The following is a 22,495-nucleotide window of genomic DNA, read 5'->3' as shown; positions in this document are numbered from 1 at the left end:
GTGCTATTTTTCTCATAAGCATCTCTTTATTTCTGTGTTGTTGGACAAACTTGAGACTGAAGATGACGTGCATTTCAACAACTGATTTATTCTCTGAACAAAATGTAATTTATCAATTACAAAACTTAAAGAAATTTGCACTTAGGTCAAACTCAACCCATCTTCACAAAATTAAAAGTAAAAATTTAGTATATTTGACATATTGTACAGAAAATGAAAATGGAAACATCAATCTATTTACAGGTCCATCTCATTTGTAGAAATATTAAAACCTTGGAGCACCATAATCATCAGGCATCCTTTCAATGTTATACCTGCAGGAAACACAAAACAAGAAAACCAGTAAAGCAGCGTTTTTGATGAATTAGGTGCTTGGTAAGTTTCTATTTCACATTTAAAAAAAGACATAAAAAGCAGCCACATATCTGAGTTTAAAACAGAGAAATGTTACCTGTGGTTTGAGATGTACATGATGGGCACCCCAGGAATCTTCCTGACCCTTCTCTTTAGATCTCTGTCCACTGTAGCCAGGATGTAACACTTGTGCTGTGAAAATACGTTTATGAAATTCTAAGTTCCAAAACTCATACAGTAGTTTGCTGAAAAGGTTCTTTCCGCAACAAAATAAGGTGCACATTAAAGTGAACATATGTATACTGTACATCTTATTACACAGACATATACTGTAAAGCCCATTACCTGAGTTACCCTTTGTACTAAACAGTCATCAGCATATGTTCCCTTGTGTGTGCAAGGCAGGCGCTCAAACCTCGGATCCTTGGCTATCCTGCAACAACAAAGCAAGAACAATAAGAAACTTTGTGTCAAAATATTGATGTTTTTCAGCAACAGGAAAAAGTCTAAAGCTGAAGCAAACTGACATGAAAATCATTTAAGTTCCCAGTAGTCCCAGATCGTAAAAATAAGTAAATTGCAGAAACCAGTTATGAGATGTACACATTTAGCTACAAATCATATACAATTTAATTGAATTCTGTCCGGCATTGAGATGTGAACACACCATATCCTATCAAAAATGGATGAATGGACAGCTATGGGTAAACACATATGTCCCTCTAGCCAGGGAATGTCATGAATGAAATAGTACTATAAAAAAAAAAAGAAAAGAATCCATCCATCCATGCCTCCAGTTCCACTTTTCATTCAGTAGTTCATACCTGAGAGCAACTCTATACTTCATCCCAAGTTTTTCAATCTCGGCCATCACACAGTCTGTGATGTATGGGATACCTAGATCAGGTGAAACAATATCCTGTGTTAAGGCTATAACGTTCCATCAAACGTTAAGACATTTATCTTAAATAATACGTTGTTGATTCTCAGTCATCCAGGTCATAGAAATCTGTGAAGAATGAATCTGATGCCACTGGAGTTCTGTTTTGGGTTTAAAGTCTTGGTGGAGAACACAAATACAGTGTATCTAAACTCCAGGAGTCCGTAAGACATTTCTAGTTGACTCAGAAGCAAATCTATTTGATCGATACAGTCACTGAGGACCAGAATTATTTACTTTCCTTATGTGGTATCCTGTTCATGTCAATGATTAACATCACACCCAATCAGGCAAAAATTTACTTGTATCCTTGGAAGCGCTTTTGAGTTAACTTAATAATTTTCAATGTGTTAGAAACCTAGGAAGAGTTTAACTGTCTGTACTCCCCACCACTCAGTTTGGACTGAAGAAGCTTTTTGAATGAGAGATGAAATGTGTTCAAACCCTATACAGATGTCCAGATTCCTCAGAGCTTGATGGATCCTCACTAACACTTATCATGTGGTATTAGTACTCACATTTTGCATATAGACAATCCATCATAGATTGAACAATGTCCAGCTTGGCCTTGATTGAGAAGTTGATGAAATTGGTGTCAACTAAAATGTGATATGGTGGACCAAGTTGAGTGTTGTACTGGAAGAACAGGCACGATGGGTGTTTTGACCTGCAAAAGTTAAGTAAATAAAGGTAAGAATCCATCAGTCAGTCAGAATTCAACTAATACTTTTGAGTGGTCATCTTACACTTCTCTCTCTTTCAGCTCTGAGGGATCTTTCTTCTTTTTTTGTTTTGCTTTAGCACGGTCTTTCTCCTTTCTAGAAAACAAACACAAAAAATTAGTAAGAGAGATTGCACATCCAAAAACAAGATTTTCTCATGAGAACAGTCTCATTACAACAGCGTCAGTGACGTAACATGTTTCTTAGCAACTACCAAAACTTACATTCTTTGATCTTTCAGACTAATCATTCTCTTCATTGCTGCAAACTTTCTTGTTTTCTGCTTCCCCTGGATTAAACAATAAAAGCAGACAAACTGGTTATAATCAATAGTTCCCATTGTTTGAAAGCAGGGGTGCAACACATGTATGGTTTAAGAACACTATTCACGATACAAGCTACTGTATATATATATAATTTTTTTTAAAAACTAATCGCTGTCTTGCATAGTTTTCTGATAGCTTATACTGTATGTTGAGATGATTTCTGTAACATGAGATTCAGTACTGTATTTGGAAAAGTGATGCTGACTCCACGAAGCACTGAAACCGAACTCGGGCTAACGCCAACATAAGTGGTCACAACTTTTTAGGAAGACAAATGCCAACTGAATTTCACTGGAATTGTGCCAGAGATTTTATGATAACTGAGATTAGATTACAGTGTTCATGAATATCTATGGCTAACAATTCGAAGTTAGCATACCTGGTATTGAGACTAGCTCGCTTAGCTCTGAAACTCGTCTAACAAAACAAAAAAAAACCGTCACCGCCTAATTACGGGAATACGGAATATTTTCCTCTAACCATACATGTATATAGACAATCGTTTCAATGGTTTCATTGTTACATGTTTAGAGATACGTACCATGTTTAAAAATCGTCACCTCAGCTGAGCTTAACCGGCTCCCTTCGCCTCGTGCAGCGACGCGATTACTAGTGACGTAATCAAAAATCGACAACTTCTCTGCGCATTTTCCGTTAGCCAAGCTAATGCCTGACAGTCGAAGGTATGTTTAATGTTAAACATCATTGATAAAGGACATTTCCATCTTTTCTGTTGTCTGTGCAGAGCCGCTTTTGCAAACAGGTACTTATGGATCTGGGGTACATCTTGACGGTAGCGATGAGAGGGTTAAGAGTTTTATGAAATAACGCTGACATTGTGGGTGATTTTGGCTAGCTGTTAGCGTTGTGCTGTTGTTCACTGGTCGTATGCCATAATGCCACCGTAGCAGGTTTGAAGTCTGAGGCTAGTGATCGTTAACAGCCGACAGGTTTTCCTGGCTCTACTGCTGTCAGGAAACCCACGAAAACGGGTAATAATTTACAACCAGACTGTCAATATTCCTCTTCTGGTGTCTTCTGCATGCATTTCAGGCGACTGTCCCGAAAACTTAACTAAAGCTGACAGACTGTACACGTCTTTTAGTTGGCTTTTTTTTAAAAAAAGTTATGATTTATCCATGTAGTTATTTATTCATTCATGTATTTATTAAAACTTACATCGCATGGCATGTGAAGACGTTTTGACACTTGAACTGAAGTTAACTCATGTAGAGCACTTCTCACTGTCGGTGCCATCACCGCCATCTGGACTATTGTTGAATGGAATTTAAGGCGTAACTCGGCTTTTATTTACCTGTTTATGTGACTTCAGCTGATGTCTTGACCAGACAGCTGGTTGCATGACCTTTCATTAGCCATATTCCTCATGCATATTTCAGTGCTGTGGATATTGCACGTAATGTTATTCTACCAGCAGCCAACACTTCTCCACGGCGACATTTAAATATTCATGCTTTCTTGGCAAGGCGACTCACTTTGCGGCTTTTAGGCTGAATTACTCCTCTCTAGTTGACCAATTCATCACACATCTTATTTGCCAACAATCATTTCTTTGATTTGTATTTCGATCTAGCTGTTTTTGAGCCTTAACAGTTGTATTTTCAATCGCAGGAAACTCAACTTGCCCCCTGTGAGAGGCAGTATTCCTTTGACCACAGAGAGGTCTGAGTGAAGGCTGAAAAATGGTCTGATGGACCGCCGCTTCTTCCTGACATTCCTCCTCTGTTCAGTGTTGTGGGTCTTCTTCTGGGAAATACGCTGGAAGAAAGGAAAAGAGAGTCAGATTGAGGAATGGTTCCAAAGACACAGCCTCTCTCAGTACAGACACTTATTTGAAGGTCAGTGGGTTACAGTGGTATTTTACATGACAATTTTTTGCTTGAAAACTATGCATGAAGTTAGTTGGTGTTGTTCCAGTGATCTGCACGGTGAGACTTGTTATTGCTTGAAACTCTCCATTTAGAACAATTACTAATCTTATTCAAAACTTTTCAGAGCACAAATTCCATGAATATGTGTCACATTTAGCCAAATAAAAATTCACTGTATTTAGTTCACAGAGGTTTTATCGCTTTTTTTTTTTTCATGGTAACATTTTTGGATTTAAACACTAATTGTGGTAAATATATATACCGGTAATCAGCATTTTTCAGCGCTTTAATGGACTGTAACAGACTTAACAGATAATTAAAAGTCGTACTGGAGTGTAACATATGCTGAAGTCGGCATGTTGGCAAGTATGTGATTGGGGATTTTTTTTGTGCTGTTCATGCATCACTCAGATGTACAGACACTGGAGGAACTGAGTCTGAGTGTACTTAGTCGACTGGAAGAGGTGGTGAAGGAACAGCAGCGTTGGAGGGAAATCGCTGAGGCCCACATCCAGCTGCTGAGAGACTTTGCCTTCCAGGAGTGGCTTTGCTCCCAGAATCTGGAGCACTACTACCATATGTAAGCAATAAAAGGTCTTAAATTTAACATTCACACAAATCTGGCAAGCAGTATATGCAGCTTTCCTTTTTCTGAAACAATTATTTATTGGCAAATCATAAAGGCAAAATTTTCCAGGCTTTGTATTGTGTGGGTTTTTTTTAAATAGTGTCTTGAATTGTTACGTGTATATGAGGCCTGTTCCATAAAGCAAGTTAATCAAATAAAGGGTTATTCCGGTTAGGTTGTCCTTTTTCCAGTGAACTCAGTTCCAAAAAACAAACTAATCACCTTCACCATAGGTCGGTTAGGATAGAAAACTATGATGGGAAACTAGCCTGATCCATGATAACCCAGTTAATTTTTTACAGTAATACAATAGCTACATTATCAGTAATTGTTTACAGTAAAACTGAAGAAAAAGAAATTGACCTGAAGTTTTCTTATTTTTAATTACAGTAGTTATTCTTCACAACCCTATCTATCAGTATATGGGAGTCTTGTAAATCATTGAGCTATCTCAGATTCACTACATGTGCCTCATTTAATTTTAGTTTGGTTTCCATTTGCATATGGAATGATGTTTTTCTCTTCTCTGGTTTTGTTTGAGGCTACTTTATTACCTTTTTACTTGTTCATTGTCATCAACTTTACTACTCATTTTAAAGCACTTGTTTTTTGCTATTGTGAACTGATCTCTCAGGCAGCTCAAAAAAAGCATGTAAAGGGTAGTTATCTTTACCTGAAAATAACTAGTACTCTGACTGGATACGCAATAATTCATCGTAGTGGAACTGTTTTTGTCCGATTAGTCAGTTACCTTTATTGTGGTTAGGTGTTGCAGCTTTTTTTTGGCTTCAATTAGTAGACTGGCCCATCATGTTTGTACTCTTACACAAGCTATGTTTGTTTATGCCCACTTGAGGGCACCCTCTCCTTTCATTAGTGGCTGTTTGCTGAACCTGAGGTGTGGAGGCTGCAGTGTTTCAGAGGGTCACTGCAGTAAAAAGTCTTTTATAGAGACTTAGTGTGAGACCCTGCAGCAATCTACATCATGTACAAGTCTTGAATCCTTTCCGTCGATGCATTCAGAACCCGCTGCTGCTTTATCAAAAGCTGGCCTGTTTGCCCTGATTAGTTTCAGTTTACAAAGTTGATTATAACTTATCTGAAGATCACTTGTGTGTTTTTAATCACCTAACCATAACAAGGTTTTCATCTGTTCAGGGAAAACTGCCCACTTTTAACAGTGGGTGCAGTATCAGATCTTTGAAGGTAATAGTTGTGACATGATTTCTGCCCCCGTTGTGTTGTGTATGTGGTAAGACTTAAATACAAACACATTTCAAGCTGAGCTACAATCCATTAACTAACTGTCTAGAAACATTCATTTATCATAAACATTCTGCTGTTAATGGGGAGGTTGAAGTCTCATTAGATATCCCATGAGAGCACAGTGGTTACAGCTGGAGTGAATTTGTTTTATATTTTGGAATGTTACATACTTAAGCTTTGTTTAAATATGTCCTGTTGCCAGAAATTTGACTTCTGGAAAAGTCTCGTTTTTGTTTTACTGAGGAGATTGAGAATGTCAGTGTGTTTGCAAAGAAAAATACTGTTCTTGTCTGTTTTATTTCACTAAACCCTGCTTTTACAGCCAGAATATGTTCATCTTATTTCAGTTATTATTGAGATAATGTTATTGACTTCCATAATGGCCATTTTTAATATCTTTGTGAAAGGTTAAATGCAGCAGAAGCACAATCTTGCTGTGTTTGTACTTCATTGTGCTGACAGAGACCATTCTGCGATCTGATCTCCCCTTTAATGGGAGATTATGGTTACAACCATTTATTTATCGAAACCTTTGCACTAAAACTTAACCATTTAGTGTTTTTGCACAACATACTATTCTGCATCAGTGTTCCATTTCAATCATCTAAAGAATGTAGCTGATAATGAGCTTTGGTTATTTTGCAGTATTTCAGAAAAACAAGTGTTTTTTTTTCTGTGTACACAGTCCTGGTGGCCTAACAGCATACACAATTAGTCATAAAATGTTACCACTAGTCCTGTCATTTATTTACCTAGCTTACACTTTTACTTTTGTTTCCTACTGCAGACTTACGTCCTTGGGTTGTATGAATCTGGATGATCTGTCTCAGTTCGACAGTCAACTGCCCCTGTCTCTAGCTGCCTGGGGCTACTACTACGAAGACTACATAAGGCTGTCCACAGGCATAAAGATCCTCAAGACGTCCAAAGGCAGTCGTGACCAGGACTACGAAATCCGGCTGGTACACAGCCTGTCTGAGAGGCGTCTGAATGAAAAGTGGTCAGTTGGTAAGATCCTGATAATTAAACTCCTTTAGATCGATTTTATTTATTCGTTTCATTACAACATACACCATCCATCCATTTTCTGCCGCTGCATCCGCCACAGTGGGTCACGGGGAGCTGGAGCCTATCCCAGCTGGCATAGGGCGTGAGACGGGGGACACTCTGGGCATGACACCAGTGCGCCGCGGAGCCACACACAAAGACAGACAACCATGTACACACAAACTCACTCCTACAGGCAATTTGGAACCGGCTGATTAACCTGAAGCGCATGCTTTTGGAGGTGGGAAGAAGCCGGAGAACCCGGAGAGAACCCACACAGACACGGGGAGAACATGCAAACTCCACACAGAGCGGGACTCGACTCGAACCTGGACCCGCTGTGTTGTGAGGCGACAGCACTACCCACTGCGCCACCGTGCTGCGCCACCGTGCTACACATTTTGATATAAATACTCTGTTTTTATAAGAGAAAAATATCAAACCATATAGATATTCATTCAGAAGAAACATTACACTTTATGTTCAATTATATAAAATCATAACTTGCCAAGTACATCTGTGTTTTATATTACAACATAAACATTTTGATATAAAACACAGCTGTACATGGCAAATTATGATTTTATATAATTGAACATAAAGTGTGATTTTTCTTCTGAATGAATATCTATTTGGTTTGATATTTTTCTCTTATAAAAACAGAGTATTTAAAAGTACTTAATGTACTGAGGGATTAAAGATTACTAAAGATTAAAGCGTACTAAAGATTAAAAGTAATTTCCCCAAGGGGGATAATAAAAATATTTTTTCTTCTTTCATCTTACTTCTTATTTAGTCACAGGCTAAGAACAATAGAGGAAATGTTTCTTTATAACATCACTATTGATCAACCATAAGGCTTAGCAGACAGAAATATTAGTACACGTAAGTTAGGAAAACCTTTCAATCAAAAAGTAATTCGACACACCAAGTAGGATAGAAGCAGGGATGTCTGTGGCTATGATAAAACGGTATAATTTTTTAACTGAAGTAACATGTTGTATCTTTTCAGCGGGAGCTCTCACATTTGGCTGTACTGTTGCACTGTGCTTCTTGATAAGGGACCTCATGTTTTACGTGATTGGTGAGTTTCTGTTAGCTGTTTAGATCCGGTTTCATGTAGATAGTTGTGGAATTGCTACAGAATGAGTGACTCATTCTGTCAAATCATTACATTGGTTTAGTTCAGGTGGCTAACCCCACTATATACATGTATACAGTAGCTTTTTGAATGGACAACTCGTACATCATTATGGAGTTGCCTCGTCCACTCAAAAACCCATTGATGGCAGACCCGGTGAGGCCCCTCCCCTTTAACTCTGATGCTAAATGCTGCTTCCTTCAGTTCAGAGCAATAGTAAAATATTTTCAATGACTTAAAGTCATTCTGGACTCAAGGTATTTGCCAAAGAGAATAGACCTCAGGCTCAAGAAAACACTTGCAGGTGCTGATGAATTCTTAATTCATCACGTTTAAAATATTTGCAGGGGAACAACTCACATACAGGATGCAGGATTCTTAATTAATTCTGTGGGTTTGCCTTTTGTTTTTAACATTTGTAGGTGCACTATATTTTTACTATTTCTGCAAGTATTCACTGCTTCAGCTGTGGTGTAGATCTGATGTCTTTATTGTTTTATATTTTAGTTTATTGATGGTATTTGTAGAGACCAAGAATTTTTTCTAAAGTTTGTCATATATAACCTTTGTAGGACTCAAATCCATTCAGTTTCAGTGGTATTTCAGCACCACTTCATATAATTTTTAGCAACCGTATTCTAACTTGTGCCTCTTGTCATCTTATGGCAGGTGGAATTACTGTTTCCATCATAGCATTTGTCTTCACCATCAAGTTCCTCTGTGAGCTTGCAGCGAGAGTTGTCAGCTTCCTGCAAAATGAGGATCCAGGGCGACGTGGTGACAGGAGTATCTATGACTATGTCCGGGGTAATTACCTGGACCCACGTTCTTGCAAGGTATCTTGGGATTGGAAGGAACCACAGGAAGTGGGGCAGACTATGAGCTTCCGGGTCCAGGTAATGATTGATTCTTTTGTCCTGTCTTGTCTTTCCTTTTGACTTTTACACGACCATTTATTAAGATGCACCACAGTCAAAAAAAAAATTAAATAATGCGTCTTTTATGATTTCTGTCTTCACAGCTGTTTTATAAGAATGGCCAGCCATTCCCAGCTCATCGTCCTGTGGGACTGAGGGTCAACATCACCCACATTGAACTCGCTCTGGACATCCCTGTCACACAGGAGGTTCTGCAAGAGCCAGAGTCCAACATAGTCAAAGTGGCCTTCACAGTACGAAAGGCTGGACGATATGAAGTTGCTGTCAAGTTGGGTGGCCTCAATGTGGCTTACAGCCCTTATTACAAGATATTCCAGCCAGGTATTCGATTTAGGTGCAGCCCAAACATCACTGTGTGTTTATTGATTGGACAAGTTCATATTGCTGATTGAGTGTTATTTTGTATTTTTGCTTGCTGCAGGGACAGTGGTCCCATCCAAAACCAAGATAGCTTACCATTTCTCCACACTGGTGGTGACGCACGGTCAACAACACACTTTGCAGATTGAGCCCAGGGACGAATATGGAAACCCGACCAGCAACTCCACGTCTCTCGCAGATGAAACCAACTACAGTGTCCACGTGCACTCTGTAAGGCAACAAAACCTATTTCAGTTACTAGTTTAGCATTAATTTGATGATATTTTTCTGATAAAGATTCTTAATGATTTTCGTCTTTGCACAGCTGCTACAATGTAAGCAGAACAAGTCAATTATAGGTGATTTTCTAAAGTTGGATTCATGTTAGTTTCTCTCTTCTTCCAGCTGGGCACGGTGGATGATGACAGCACGGACGAATACTACAGCAAGTCAGTTTCACTCAATAAACAGCTTTGCCAGGTTCTGATGAGACTGACCCTGAGACGGACTGGCTGTTTCAGAACCCGCATCTCCTATAAGGACCAGCCGCTCAGCAACGGGGAATTCGACATTATTGTTCTCAATGGTGAGCAGTTTTTTCTTGCCAAAAAAAAAAATCATTGCTACCAACAAAAAATGAGATGCAACAACATGAATAACCTTTAGATGCATCGAAGAACGTTCTAGTTTATTGTGCCTTTGTTGTCAGAGCCTAATATTGAGTCATTTTGCTTATTTCAGAGAATGAGAAGGCCTGTGTGGAGAAGAACGTTTCCACTCCGGGCATAAGCATCTACTTTGAGGCTTACCTTTACAGCAGTGGGAACTACAGCAGTTCTTCATGGCAGTTACCAGCCTCCTCTTTGCTAGCTCCCCAGAGGAGGCCCTCCATGGGAGAAGAGGAGGATGAGCATGACTCTCCTGTGGAGGGACAACCTGAGAAGGTCAAGAAACCAAAAAAGGTCTATTGTTACATATCGCCAAAGGTTAGTGGACAGAATATTAATGTTTCTTTTGGAGTTCAGTATATAACAAAGAAAAATTCATATTGTATTTGAGGGGCAGAACTCAACAGTAATACAGCATGATTTGACATTTATGCCAAACAGCAACTATCCGTGAAGGAGTTCTACCTGAAAATTATTCCATGGCGCCTTTTCACCTTTAGAGTATGTCCAGGAACGAAGGTAAGGAAAACTGACGCCAGAAGTCCCGGAAGATCATTTCAGTTTTATCAGGTTTGACAGTCTCATCATGCCTTCCTTCTCTCTTCTCAGTTTACCTATTATGGTCCTGACCCAATTCATAAGTATCTAACTTTAGTGGTGGATGATGGAATACAGCCTCCGGTAGAGCTCAGCTGTAAAGACAGGAACATCATGGCTGCTACCTTTATTCGCTTCCTGCATAAGAATATTGGTTGGTCTTGATCTAATGTGATCACTGTCGTCATTAGTGAAGTACATCTTGTCCTTTTTGGGGACTATTGGACTAACCTGATGTTGTGGTCCACAGGTGGTTCTGAAACCTTTCAAGACAAGGTGAACTTTTTTCAACGTGAACTCAGGCACATTCATTCCAAGAGACCTCGTACCAAAACCTGCCTAAAAATAAGTCGACACTTCATTTTAGATTCTGTGAGTGCTGCTTTGTTATAAAATTGATTCTTCAAAACTTGTTTGTGTAATTCTAACGTCAATGTTAACTTAGTGATCAGTGATCATTCAAATTCATTTTTCTGTCCCTCTTGCTGCTTTTTAGTCCTTAAAAGCTACAAAGAATTTCTCTGTGTCAGACTGGAGTAAGAACTTTGAGGTTGTGTTTCAGGATGAGGAAGGTAAGCAAAACATTTAAATATGTCTGAGTGTTGATGTGAACGTAGTGTGCTAAATATCATGTTTTTCTGATATTCCAGCAAACACTTTTTAAAACGTGAATGCCTGAAAATCACACCTTAATAAAAGTAAGAGAACCAATAATTTGTTATGGTGACAGTGCTCAATTGACGTGTCTCTGCAGCTCTGGACTGGGGGGGTCCTCGTAGGGAGTGGTTTGAGCTGATTTGTAAAACTCTTTTTGACACCTCCAACCAGCTGTTCACTCGTTTCAGTGAAAACAACCAGGGTCTGGTAGGTTGTTTTTTCTTAAAACTTGAGTCAAATCACTTTCAAGTGAAATTAAAGACCAAGATTTGAATTATCTTTATTTTCCAGGTGCACCCGAACGCTGACCGGCCACTGCACCTGCGTCTAAAGATGTATGAGTTTGCAGGTCGCATTGTAGGGAAGTGCCTGTATGAGTCTGCTCTGGGTGGGGCCTACAAACAGCTGGTACGGGCTCGCTTCACACGGTCCTTCCTAGCTCAGATCATTGGCCTCAGGATGAACTACAAGGTATGGAACAGCACAGGTCGTCTTTTCATTGTTTACCCCTTGTTTTCAGATGCATCTTCTCATTACTTCTGCATTCGTCACAAAGCCAAGATACTCTATGCTTTTCTTGCCATTATTTATTTCACGGAGAACAATCCAGCATGTTTCACTGTTTATTCAACCTTCTAAGATTTCAAAACCCACTTCAAAAAGAACCCATTCATCTTTTCATCCTTCCCCCATGAAATGAAGTGCCATTTATTAAAAAGAGAAATGTGTGTTTTTGGTTTCTTCTCTACATCCAGTACTTTGAGACAGACGACCAGGAGTTCTACAAAACTAAAGTCTGCTTCATCCTAAACAATGACGTGAGTGAAATGGACCTGGTGTTTGCTGAAGAGAAGTACAGCAAGTCGGGACAGCTGGAGAAGGTGAGGCAATGTTTTGGAAGGGAACATCCTCTTTTATCCCTGACGTCATTTCATAGGCGATAGTAGCAATAAACCAAACAAAAGAGAACATATTGGTTGTTTGGCAAGTTTCTCATTCTTCCTTAAGAGGGGGAGTGATGGGTTTATACAAAGGTGGACCAGCGGACCATGACATCCTGGTCCATTTTTTAATCTTTGTTATTCAGTTGCTAGTATACAACAACATTACTGGCTGTGGAACTCCCCAAATTGATTTATACTTCAACACTGTTTAAGAATAAATATTGGTCCAAATGGAATTTTATTTATTTGTCTCTTTAGATTAATTTCCCAAACCTGAAACTAATGCTGGGGGCACCATGGTGGTTAGGGTGAGGTGCTGATGCCTGTTTTCAGATCCACCTCTCTGTTTGGAGTTTTTAGGTTCTCCTTGTCTCTTTGTGGGTTCTCTGCTAGTTCTCCAGCTTCCTTCCACCACCACAAACATGCAAAATAGGTGAATTGGTGACTCTAAATTGCCCGTGATATGAATGATATGAATGTGAGTTGATTGGTTGTTTGTTTGGCCCTGCGATTAATTTGCAATGTTGTGCGGGATGTACGTCGCCTCACACTCCAATGTCAGGGAGAACAGGCTCCAGCATTGTCGCTTGATCTCTTACAGGTGATGGAGCTGATATCAGGGGGAGCTCACATTGCTGTCACCAATGAAAACAAGATGCATTATCTCAACCTGCTGGCCCAGTACAGATTGGCCAGTCAGGTGAGAGATGAGGTGGAACACTTCCTGAAAGGTAAGGAAGCTTTAGCACAGCTGCTGTCTGCTCTTCTGTCACATCACTCACGTGAGATTTCCAGTTTTACGCTCTCAACTAATGTAGCCTTGTGACGAACTGCAGGTTTGAACGAACTTGTTCCAGAAAATCTGCTAGCCATATTTGATGAGAATGAGTTGGAGGTACGTGTGATTATCTCTATTATCCGTCTTGTTAGTCTTTGAAATGCCAGTGAATAAAAGGATTTCCCGTTTGTTCCTGTCAGCTCTTGATGTGTGGCACCGGTGATATAAACGTGCAGGACTTCAAGGCTCATGCCGTAATCGTTGGAGGATCGTGGCACTTCAGGGAAAAGGCATGTCCCGGAACAGTCCATTCATTTTCCTTCCAACATCAGGCTGCTGATGATGGTGTGTGTGAACAGGTTGCTTGTTCTGTCCCCTCAGGTGATGAAGTGGTTCTGGGCTGTGGTGTCCAGTTTCACCCAGGAGGAGTTGGCTCGTCTGCTGCAGTTCACCACAGGCTCCTCTCAGCTACCCCACGGGGGGTTTAACACCCTTTGCCCCTCCTTCCAGATTATCGCCGCCCCAACACACAGCACCTTGCCCACTGCACACACCTGGTGAGTCGGACAGCGCAGGCAGATGCACACACACCTTTTGGGAGGGCACTTTGGCCCAATCTGGAATGTTCTAACTTGACATTCATGATCCCCAGAAGATGAGTCCTGAGAATGCTGGTGATCACTGACCTTTAATCATTCACCACTAATTCATCAGTTTTAACTGCTCCCAATGAATATTTCAATATGTGCCAAGTGGAATGGCAAAACAACATGTTCACCATCCCCACATTACATCCAGTATTCACAGTCGTGCCGTTATTAGGTCCAAGATATACTTTTATAGCACTATACTATACTATACTATACTATACTATACTATACTATACTATACTGTACTATAATATACAGCTTATACCCTTATGGCATCTCTATCCTGTTTGAGCGATGAAATGCCCCTTGACCTTTATTAAGTACACATTTTACAGTAGGATGTTCTCTACAACTTCACAATGTTGCTAACCTGACATCATTTGTTCTTTTGACAAAATTTTTTTTTTTTATTATAAAGCAGCTGCTTTTTAGCAAACATTAAATAAGAGAAAATAGCGCACTTTTTCATCTGTTGTCAGCAGTTGATTACAATACATACTTTTGTGTTGCTCTAATGACACGTATGGCTGGCAACTGTTGCCTGCAGGATTAACTCAAAACAAATGACATGAGCTGTATTTTTGGTACTAATGACACATGACGCCCAACACAATAGTCCAGCTCATTAATATCTTTTTAAAAGTTCTTGTGCAATGAAGGAGCTCTTTGCCAGACAGCAATAAGATAAATTAGGCATGGAAATGTTTACGATTAAGTCAGTGTTGATATTTGTCCTTTTGTTAGACTTGGTAACGATAACAAAAATGTAGAATATGACAATTTTAGATCTGCAAATGTTTCTGTCTCGTGTATCACCATGTTTAAATGCTTCATCAGAATTTCATCTTGAGCTTACGTTCTGCTGTCCTCATCCCTGTCCAGTTTTAACCAGCTGTGCCTCCCTACCTATGACTCCTATGAGGAACTGCACAGGATGCTCAAGCTGGCCATCAATGAGGGCAGCGAGGGCTTTGGCATGCTCTGACTTAAGTCACTGGCACTCTGGTTTGCCTCCCCGCTCCAGTTCTACTTCAAAAACAGCTTTTTCGACAGAATCACTCAGACTCTATGAATCCTCTCTCTCAGGTGGAGAGAACAATACAGGAAGTCCCAGACGGCTGAATCTCATGAACACCATTGCTGTTGTATGTATATAAAATATCTGGCTGTTCTCAAAAAGTAAAGCAGGATCTGCTGAAAGGTGTGAGTGGAGGTAGTTTAATTCTTAATGCTGAAGCGTGTTTAGTTTTATATGTTTGAAGAAAAAGCCTTGAGTATTAATGTATAACTGCTTCTTTTACAATTTGCAAACTGAGGAACACGACAGCATCAACGACAGCATTAATCGTGCGATGTGGGTGGTGCTCGCATCTACAGCACTTTGGCCTTAATCGATCAGGGACTGATGTGTGTATGTAAATAAATCACTGTTTTATTTACATACTTGTATATAGTACTGTGTACACACTCCAATTTGATTACCGTTTTGATTTGACATTGAAGGAGAAGGGATTTCTTTACTGTTGCACGTTGATGGGTTAAGAGTTTATATCATTTCTATAAGCTTTTTTTCTGTCTCAAATGAATGGGTTTTAAAAGTAACCACATAATTTCTATTGTTTATACATGTTTTTAACTTATTGTGAATTGAAAAACAGTTGGGGGAAAATGCTTTTTTTCTTGTCTTTTATAACTTGCCTTATTCATACCCTTTGCCTGTGAATGTGTCCTGAGACAAAAGTTGTTCATTGTTTGTTGTTGATGTGTGTTGACTGGATGTTGATGAGCATTCATATATAACAAACATATTGTTATATATGCGATATGCTTTTTCTATTTTCATTGACAGCCATGTATGGGGTTACCTCAGAATCTCCTACCTTTGCATTATCTGGCACAGGTCTATATGTGTTCAAGCACATGTAGCACAAACTCACAGTGTGGTTGTAGTTGCCTCCTCACAGAACTGACTAAACATCCATCGGTCATTTAATCTGACATGCTTTGTAACCTGATGCATTATATCAGTGTCCTTTGTGTTATTATAACTAATTATTATAAGTAATTTAACACTAATATTGTTTACATCCTGAATCAATTGAATTGTTTTCTCCCATTCGCTCTGTTAATAACCTTCCATGATTTATGTTGTTCCTGAGTGTTCATGTTCGTCACCTGTTTTATTATAGTGTGTGTTGATGGTGTTAGCAGAGCATTTGAGTACATTCCTGTTTACTGGAAGCAAAAAGAAGAGTATTCTCAGCACCGTTTTATTTGAACACGTTTCTTCCCCATGCAGTTCTCTGGATGCAGTCTCTCTCCTCACATGATCGTCACAGTTGAGAATAAATGATTTATTGTCCACTAACAGATTTCACATTTTGGCTCTAGTTTCTGTAGATGGAGATGAATTACATAGGTTTTTAGAGTGAGGAGGGTTTAAACATTAGTCTATGCTTGAGTTACATAATCCTGATCTAATGTACTGAGGATAGCATTGGACATGTTTTCTTTAAGGGTTTTCAGCACCAATACCAATGGCTGAAATTAATTTGAAATTAAGGTAGTTTTAGCTTTAGATGTGTTAGATGTCCCATTAAGTATGACTGTCATAAACAAATGTGAAAGAGGCCTATATGTCTTGTAGTTTAATGCCCTTGTAAGTGTTTTGCGTTTCATGAGCACTGTTTAAGTACTACTATTTAATGTCGGGGTTGTCTCTGGGTTACATGACCTGAATGTGACTTTTAGCAATGTAGATATTGTGAAATATTTGTGTATGACTTTGAACCTGGGACACTTTTTTCTTTTTCTTTTTTAAAGTAAGTCTCGCTGATGAATGTCTGAGATTCTCTACACTGCTGGTCCTTTGTTAATGGGAATAAAAAGTAATGGACTGAATTTTTATCAACACATGTTTTGTACCCCATATTTGGATCAAGTGAATGTACTCGGTACCCTGTTAAACTGGGTACTGTGTCAATCAAGAAAACGTGATAAAAGGTCTTTTTAAAATTTGGAAAAGCAGCTGTCGTCGAAAATATTAAGTTTTTCATTGTATTCCTTAAATTTTATAGTTTGAAGTTGGAACTATGACTGGACATGTTTCCAAACTACAAAATATTTGTTGGGATTTTTAAGAGAATTGCTCCAAAAAACGTTATGTAAATGTACATGGCAAATTGGGAGAGAAATTTCACAAACAGAAATACTGACAATTTTATCCTCTCGGAGTACAAAATCCAATGGTAATCTAAATTAAATCACTGAGTTCACACAACAGAAAAGTGCTTCCTCCACCACTTTGTGCGTGTAGAACTGAAATAAATTGAAACAAAATTGAAAGTTAGAAATTTAATTTCAAAATGAAACAATCTCCTGTACTTAAAGGTAAGTTTAAAATGAGTTCTTTCTTTTTTTTTTTAAGTACTGACAATAAAATGAGTGACTGACAACCCACACCCCCGTTAGCCCCTGTTATGTTGTAAGCAAAGTTAGCTTTGAATGTCACATCAGATGCACTTCTCATAGGCTTGTTTGACTCAACATGTGAAACAGTTTATTTATGTGTATGTTTATCAAATGATTGAGCATTGTGGTGGTACCAACCTTGTATTTTATTTGAGAAGTAATCTGTTAATGCTCATGAGTGATCTATCAGTGAACCCAAGGGTGCCTTTTGCCTTCCTGGTAAAGAAAAGAGCACATTTCTCCCCAATATCAATGACCTTGCAACTAACTGACAACACAGGGACCAGTCTATCTGGTCAAAGCAAAAAATCTCATTGGATAGAAAAAAACTAATCCAATATGGTTTTTACCAGAACAGAGGAGTCACTGCAAAACTAACTATACCTGCCATTCTAAACCTGTGGTATTATTTTGTTAGTGGTCTACATGAAAGCACTTTTATTGTCATCAATTCTTCTTGATTAGAAGGTATCGCAACCTACAGTTCAGGTTACAAGGGTGGGTGAAATGACTGAAAGGAAGTCCTGTTTCATCTTTATGGCAAACTAAAACATGTTTGTGGTTTACTGTCATTTAAATAAAGCGGTATCCACTATCATTACAGCTGTTAGGATCAGAGCAAAACTAGAAAGTAATTGTGTTGAGATTCTTCAATGATATATATTCTGATCTTTTCTCTCTCTCTCTCACACACACACACACACACACACACACACACACACACACACACACACACACACACACACACACACACACACGTATAAACACAAGAGGGCAGTGTCACTACATCTGACGTGCCTTCTGTCATCTCCTCAGGACAGCAGTAGCACATGATTAGGAACTTTCCTGTCTTCATTGGACCCCCCAGACTTCCAGTAGTCAACACAGAGCAAATGAGTTTTCCATCACTATATAAATAGCGATGGAAAACTCCCTTTTCTTTCACCATATAGTTTGTGGTAGCCGTATCAGCCCATGATAGGAACACACTCTTGCACAACTAAATGTTTGTTGCCTGAGTCATACTGTCTGGTGGTGGACTGTATAATTAAAAATCCTTTTTAATTGCTTTGCTTTAAGGCTGTTGACATGCAGACCCATGGCTCTACATGTTATATGTGCATGTTCCTGGCTTGCGTCCTCACACTGAGTCCTGAATACATATGGAGCAAGCAGAAAGGCATCTTGAAGTACTTGGAGACAGAAGTGTAGTTATTCGGTCTTGGCATGCACCTGTGGATTTGCATAATGTTCTCTTGAATTTCCCCCAGGAATGCTGCTAAAGGGGTCCACAAATCAGAGAGTCATCCTCTGGCACTCACTAAGAATAATGTACCATGTTGGAATGGTTGTCCTTCTCCAGCAAAGCTGTGGGAGATCATTCAGTAACAATACTGTGCATCTTTTGTAAATTCTTCTGCTGATACTAATTCACTGGGAAAACATGTTTGTCTGACAAATTTTCCATGTACTGTTCCATAAACAGCTCCAGACTCTGAATGTAGCTTAGTTTTGGGGTTCAGGATTGTTGAGTTCCAAGGGGAGTCCATTTATGGGTGGTTCTCCTCGAGCAAAGAATTTACATAGTGAAAAATGCAGTACCTCATTTCCAGTCTCTGAGTCAGACACCCTGTCTAGAGATGTCAATCAGTTCCTCTGATCAAAGATGATTGTCTGCAGACGATGTTCACAGGGCAGACAACACAAGTGTGACACGCCTGGAGTATCTTTAGAACATTACCAGTCTCCCTCCTTCCTGATAAAACAGCCATGGGGTTGTCTGCTTCCCATTCCAACAAGAAGGTCCTCATTACCTGATTGGATGCCACTGATTAACTGCCAATGGGATTGGCAGCAGGTATCCATTCTCTTTGATGGCTGGACTGATTTAGAGGCCAATCTTCATCAGGGTTGTTTGAGGGACAGGAGTTTGTTGCTCCTACAAGCGGATGGGGATATAAGTTCTCTCCAAACAGTTTCCCCTTCACTTCTGAGGGCACTTGGAATTTGTGTTACATGAAGAGGATTTTCAGACCTCTGTCCAAACATTGTCAATCATCCGAAATCATGTAAGATCAGGAATTTTGAACAACCAGGGCATCAAAAGAACAACGTTGACTATTTTACATGGAATTCCTGCTTCATCCTTGTCATTTGGAGTTGTGCTTTTGGGGTCTTTATTGGCACCTGTTCTGAATGGTGACTGTAATTCTACAATTGACATGGTTGGGGATTATGAGCAAAATGGCAATGTAAAATCCCCATCCCAGTGATGACAATAGTCTGGCAACTAAATGCAGCAAAGGAATGCATGGAAGGGATGCTGCTGATGATTAAAGAGGTTTTTCCCTTCTTCCCTTGTTATTTCACAGATTGTGATCCATTGACCCGATCAATCCTCTGTGATTTAAGTGCTGAGACCTGGCTCTCAGCACCCAAACTGGGATGGTGGAAGTCCACACTGAACAAGTTGCCACACAAGGATGAAATTCCTTGTTAAAATACAGTCCTGTATTAGAAACAGGACGACTAAGTTTTATCTTGAAAGTTGTTGCCCATGTATTCATGGTGAGGGATGAGCAAAGGCTTACAGCCCCAAGCAGTCTTGGAAACGTTCTTGCATGGAGATTAAGTGTCCCAAAGCTGATGCTGTCTATGTTATATATGATGTTGGAGAGAAGATATTGATTGATGGGGTTAGTTGTCCGGCTGGGATGTGCAGCTGTATTACATTCGGTGTGTCTGTAAACATTTAAGTCATTATGTTTCCTCTGTAAAGTCGGGCCTCCAATCTAGACTGTCCAACAGTTCAACAAATACCTTGGTGCTGCTCCGCCCTTATTACATCTGCCAAGGAGGTTGTGTTTTTGCTGGCGTTGGTTTGTCTCATAGCAGGATTACTCAAAAAGTAATGACAGGATTTTGTTGAACTTTGGTACTGAGATGGATCTTAAACCAAAGAACAGGTAATTAAAGTTTGAGGCGAGTCTGGGTGTGGATTCCAGGTTACTTTTTCAATTTCTGAAACATTGCATTATATAGTAAGTCATAATGCATATTATGGCATCTAGTAGCAGTAAATGTTCTTTAAAGATCCTCTGACACAGTCGTTTTTGCCGGAATTATTCACGATATTGTGACAAAAAACGGTAAATATCAAAGTAGCACATCTGGTGATCCAGAATGTTTGAATTTATATGGTGTATGGAAAATGCACTATGGAGAGATGACAGAAAATAATATTACAGACATGCAACTAAGATCAAGTCATTGCAGAAGCAATACTGATTCATTCAGGTGATCCCAAAATAGAGAATGTTTTGAATTGCTTGAATAACTATCAAACTAATAATGAAAGCAATATGATTCCAAAGTCCCGGGGTAGATTTTCATGGTCAGTTGTCATATTATGAGCTCAAACTATCACAGGCATATTGCTTTTTTAGTTAACAAGGAACCTGAGCCGCTTTGGCAGAGGTTTGTGCCGTCTGAGTGCTGTCAAGTTGTCAGTATGTTTTTTTTCTCCACAGTAGGTATGAGTAGGCAGTGAAGTGGTTTTCATCCTGACTTCTATTTGACACAGAGCACTCATCTTCCAGCAATGTGCAGCTGAATCAGGTACTTGAAGACAGGAAACCTCTGAAGGAAAAAGGTTTGCCAGGTCTCAGTATGTGCCAAAGTCTGGTTGGCATTAGCCCTTCTTACAACCACAGCCACTGAAAGCCAAACAAAGAGCTCTAGACTGTCGGTTCCTGGACACTAACTCCTCACCAGGTCAGTCTATGTCTTAAACTCAGTCCTACCCGATGAGTTAGTTGATGCAAACTAAAGTAAGTAATTACCACAGACAGAAACCACAATACAGATTAGCATTATTCTATTATATGCTTGTGAATAAATAACACAACATATAATGCAGCTGTTGCCTATAATTTGGGCCGCATTGTGAAGTTGACAATCTTACTAGTCATCTTCTGAGGTACGAGCCATTACAGAGTTTGCCAACTCCGAGGGGGGATTGATTCATTCATACTTTCACTTGTATAGGATGCTTTGAATGGCCTCCATTGACCGCAGCCATACAATCACAATAATAGTAACCACATCTGGCCTGCACATGTTAAGGCATTTTGTGTACACATCAGCAATGGCTAGCTTACAATGTGTTTACAGTGCAGAGCTACATATCACCTTCATCTCTGTTGTTTGATGCCGTCATTGAAGACAGGATGTAAATGGGTTTTTGTATTTGCTTAAATTAGGCGCTGGTGTGTCTGGATTGTCACCATGAACCCCACAGCAAACTGTTAAATTTATTTAAGGACTCATAGTTTAGTTCAGTAAGAAACAGGGAAGAAAGAAAAAAGAGGTACCACACACCTGCAGGAAACAGCTGATGAAGGGGCGAGCCTTCCTGTCCTGCCAAGTGGTGATGGGTCAGTACAGCAGGGAACCCCCCCCCAGAGAGAGGAAGAATAGGTGAGGCTCTAGTCAGACTGACAGAAAGATCGACTGCATCCCATCAGCTGCTCCCTCCAAAATGTTCTCAGCTCTCGCATTAGGTAATGGCGAGCTGCCGCCTCAACCGTTTGAAAAGGAGAGTGCATGTTTTCAGCCTGATTTCATTTCAGTTATGTTCTCATGAAGAGCAGACTCCACTAGATGGTCATTACAGCATGTAAATTTTGGATTCTGTGTATGTAATCATAGGAATAAGCTACAAAACATGATGCTTTACACACACACACATATGTACGTACCCACGCACGCACGCACACACACACACACACACACAGACACACACACTCATCCCTTCTCGTGAAGTTATCATGTTCCAGATGCAAGACAGCCTGGATAGGATATGATGTAACTCATCCAGGTTTCTCTCTGCTTTGTGTGTTAGCATTGTGGGTCATGGTAGGAGTCCCTTCCTGTCCAAGGGTGTCAGCCACCCAATGGGATGATGAGGATACCATCCAGGATACTCTGGGGAGAACATTAATGGCCAAAAACAAGTCGGAACACAAGGAAGGCCAGGGACATGGCAGATAGTATTTGCTTTACTCTGGGCGTGAGCTATGCAAGGATCTACCGGTATATTTTTCTTTTTACAGTA

General features: G+C 39.7%; 2 protein-coding genes across 3 annotated transcripts; one reads left to right on the top strand and one right to left on the bottom strand.

Moving 5' to 3' along the window:
* Positions 1-96: 96 nt before the first annotated feature.
* Positions 97-2,947, bottom strand: fcf1 (FCF1 rRNA-processing protein). Its single transcript, XM_068339174.1, has 8 exons — positions 2,884-2,947; positions 2,241-2,305; positions 2,041-2,112; positions 1,813-1,961; positions 1,179-1,251; positions 700-787; positions 452-546; positions 97-314 (listed from the first exon to the last, which is right to left on the bottom strand). The coding sequence occupies exons 1-8, from the start codon at positions 2,884-2,886 to the stop codon at positions 266-268; spliced, it is 594 nt and encodes a 197-aa protein (XP_068195275.1). The 5' UTR covers positions 2,887-2,947; the 3' UTR covers positions 97-265.
* A 30-nt stretch (positions 2,948-2,977) lies between these two features.
* Positions 2,978-16,814, top strand: arel1 (apoptosis resistant E3 ubiquitin protein ligase 1). Of its 2 annotated transcripts, none has more exons than XM_068338524.1 (22): positions 2,978-3,025; positions 3,975-4,201; positions 4,646-4,814; positions 6,916-7,136; positions 8,188-8,259; positions 8,986-9,212; positions 9,338-9,575; positions 9,676-9,845; positions 10,020-10,200; positions 10,356-10,600; positions 10,724-10,801; positions 10,892-11,033; positions 11,130-11,251; positions 11,376-11,451; positions 11,634-11,743; positions 11,828-12,007; positions 12,292-12,417; positions 13,082-13,211; positions 13,317-13,375; positions 13,459-13,548; positions 13,640-13,815; positions 14,791-16,814. In XM_068338524.1, exons 2-22 carry the CDS (start codon positions 4,054-4,056, stop codon positions 14,891-14,893), a joined length of 3,063 nt encoding a protein of 1,020 aa, XP_068194625.1. In that variant the 5' UTR covers positions 2,978-3,025; positions 3,975-4,053; the 3' UTR covers positions 14,894-16,814. The 2 variants fall into 2 exon arrangements, with proteins under 2 accessions (XP_068194625.1, XP_068194626.1); XM_068338525.1 differs by lacking the exon at positions 2,978-3,025 and adding an exon at positions 3,026-3,105.
* The last annotated feature ends 5,681 nt before the right edge of the window (positions 16,815-22,495 follow it).

This window comes from Antennarius striatus, chromosome 17 (assembly GCF_040054535.1).
Source record: "Antennarius striatus isolate MH-2024 chromosome 17, ASM4005453v1, whole genome shotgun sequence".
Classification (NCBI taxonomy): Eukaryota; Metazoa; Chordata; class Actinopteri; order Lophiiformes; family Antennariidae; genus Antennarius; species Antennarius striatus.
This window is presented reverse-complemented; position numbering and strand designations above follow the sequence as displayed.